Source organism: Ammodytes marinus, assembly GCF_949987685.1.
Source record: "Ammodytes marinus genome assembly, chromosome: 7".
NCBI lineage: Eukaryota > Metazoa > Chordata > Actinopteri > Uranoscopiformes > Ammodytidae > Ammodytes > Ammodytes marinus.
The window spans coordinates 26,567,871-26,570,370 of NC_137211.1; the positions used below are offsets into that span (position 1 = coordinate 26,567,871).

The window sequence follows — 2,500 nt, forward strand, 5'->3', positions numbered from 1 at the left end:
TTCTGTCCTGATGGGGAGCATCTTCAAAGATCATTATCAATTCATATTAATAATCAATTTATCTTGATCAGTCTGAGTAAAACCACATATCTGTTATTGTAAAATTCAATATTAAGTATAAAATTGTTTTGTCGACGGTTTTGAGAAAGTGATGTAGGCTAAGGTTGGCCGTTATATTAAGACTAGTCACGTCGTAAAATAATTAAACAGAGGAATATTGGCCAGTTTGGCAGCTTCCAAGGTTAGCCAGGAAGACATTATTTGTGTAAACAGATAACTGCAGGGCTATTCTATGTAGTAGTAGTGTTGGATATCTGGCACGGTGGGCCAGGTAACAACATTTGTTTTGTACTGTCCAGAGACAGAGGGGATTTGTATACTCAAGTATAATCCTAAAGGGGACTGATGAAAAGAGGCAGAGCAATTTGGGGACCAAAATACAGTATACTGCATTGGGAGTCAAGTGAATTGTCTCAGACGTAAAGGAATTATTCTTGTAACCTGAAAGTTAGCCAAAGGATACAAGTCGCTGAACTCTCATGGAATACTCAGGGTTGCTAATATAGAGTGGACCATCGTCTGCGTACAGGGTAAATAAACAGGGCCGCCTACCTCTATGCCTGGATGTCATTAACTTGTCACTCCTAATGGCCTTTTCTAAGGGCTCCATATGGCACAGGGCCGGACAAAATGGATAAGCTCATTTTTAAATGTGTGTTTGTTTTGTTCCACAGGGGTCCACCAAGTCTCTGACCTATACCAAGCAGAGAAACACCCTGCCAAGGTAAAGGTCATCTCATTCATTTCTTAAAATACATGTTGTTGAAGTGTCAATCATGTCTTTGGGTTTCCACATCTCATCTGCACTGCGCTACTCTGTTGCTCCAGTCACCTTTCACTTGTTCCTCAGATTTAATGGCCGACTCCCCTTCATTTCCTCCCTAGAAGGGTTAGTGTGAGTCATGTTGGCTTTTGATCTGACTTACTACCAGTGTTGGGCTTGTTACTGAAAAAAAAGTTAGATATTACTCATTACTCTTCTTACTTTTCTTATTACTCCATGCGAAAATTAACTCCTTACCTGTAACTTTCCGTTACATCACACAAAATTGGTCCTTCTCCTCAAAAAACAGAGGGAGGGGGGGGGGCACTCTAACAACTACAACACAAGCGCCCCCTTATTACTAAAATTACTGGAAAAGTGTAATTACAGTAACATGTTACTGTCCAACACTGGTAGTCACACACAATATCCATCTTCTACCGTTTCCTTTGCCAGTCTATTTACACTTTCCACCCATCCATGCAGACAGGAGCTTGAACAGACTGTATGTGAAGGGGGGGGGGGAGCAGATTCATGTTGTAACCTCGTTCCTTACACACTTTGACCCATGCATCTCTGTGCCTCTCTGCCTGACCCCCTGACCTCCCTCTGATAGGAGCTTCAGTGTGGACCGAGTGATGGAGAGAGTGATGGAACGCCACTATGACTTTGACCTGACCTACATCACAGAGAGGATCATCTCAGTCTTCTTCCCCCCCAAGCTGGAGGAGCAGAGGTACCGGCTCAACCTGAAGGAGGTGGCCGCCATGCTCAAGTCCAAGCACCAGGACAAGTTTCTGGTGAGGAAATGCAGCATGCACTAGGGAAGTTAACTTAGTCAATTTAGTCAGTTGTACACAAGGCACGTTGAAATTTGTCTTTTTTCACATATCCCCTCTCAAGTTTTCAACTACAGAGGGGCAGTCATAGAACAGCGCCCCTAGATCAGTTTGGGGTTAAGTGCCTTGCTCAAGGACACAATGGTTATAGTTGAGCACCTTAGATGTAATATCAGCCACCACTAGTGTATCAACTTACACCCTCCTGGCCAGTGCCGGGGATCGAACCAGCGACCTCATGGTTCCTGGTCTCTTTCTGAAGTCTGTCCGTGGGGTTTGCTACTGCAGAGGTTCAACCTAACCTCCTTAGAGTCTTCACTGTAATTCAGCTGTTGCTTGTTGCACAGCAGACTAAAGAGACACACTCTATTTCTTCTCTGTCCCACCCGTTATAAAATACCCAAAACGATAACTGGCTGCATCTGTTTTTGTTTTCAGCTCCTGAACCTCTCTGAAAGGCGCCACGATATGACGCGACTAAATCCAAAGGTAGAATGTTTTCTCCTTGTCGTTTTTAAACTATGTGTGTGAAATTGAGTCCACAGCCTAATGATAAAGGTGTCAGTGGTTCTGGAGAATGGTTGTTGTCAAAATTAATTTTTGTCAATCAGTGAATATCACTTCACGATCCGCTACCTGTCCATACTGTGTGAGCACTGGGAAAAAATCCTAGCTTTAATACACAGCCTATGCTATGTAAACAGGCCTGTTGCTAGCTATGGTGGGACGCTTTGTTTACATCCCAGTTTACAGAGCCTATAGGCTGTGTAGTAACACTAGATTTGATATCAGCGCACACACACACAGAACGGACAGGATATTCACTGATTTTGACAAA

The 2,500-nt window shown here is 43.4% G+C and overlaps 1 protein-coding gene across 4 annotated transcripts in view; it reads left to right on the plus strand.

Moving 5' to 3' along the window:
* tns2a (tensin 2a) overlaps nt 1-2,500 on the plus strand; it is a 60,111-nt gene that overhangs the window by 37,420 nt on the left and 20,191 nt on the right. For all 4 annotated transcript variants that reach the window (XM_080031346.1, XM_080031348.1, XM_080031347.1 and 1 more), the window contains exons 6-8: nt 735-784; nt 1,440-1,623; nt 2,101-2,151. In XM_080031346.1, the coding sequence (XP_079887472.1) occupies nt 735-784; nt 1,440-1,623; nt 2,101-2,151 (285 nt within the window). The remainder of the gene's footprint in view (nt 1-734; nt 785-1,439; nt 1,624-2,100; nt 2,152-2,500) is intronic.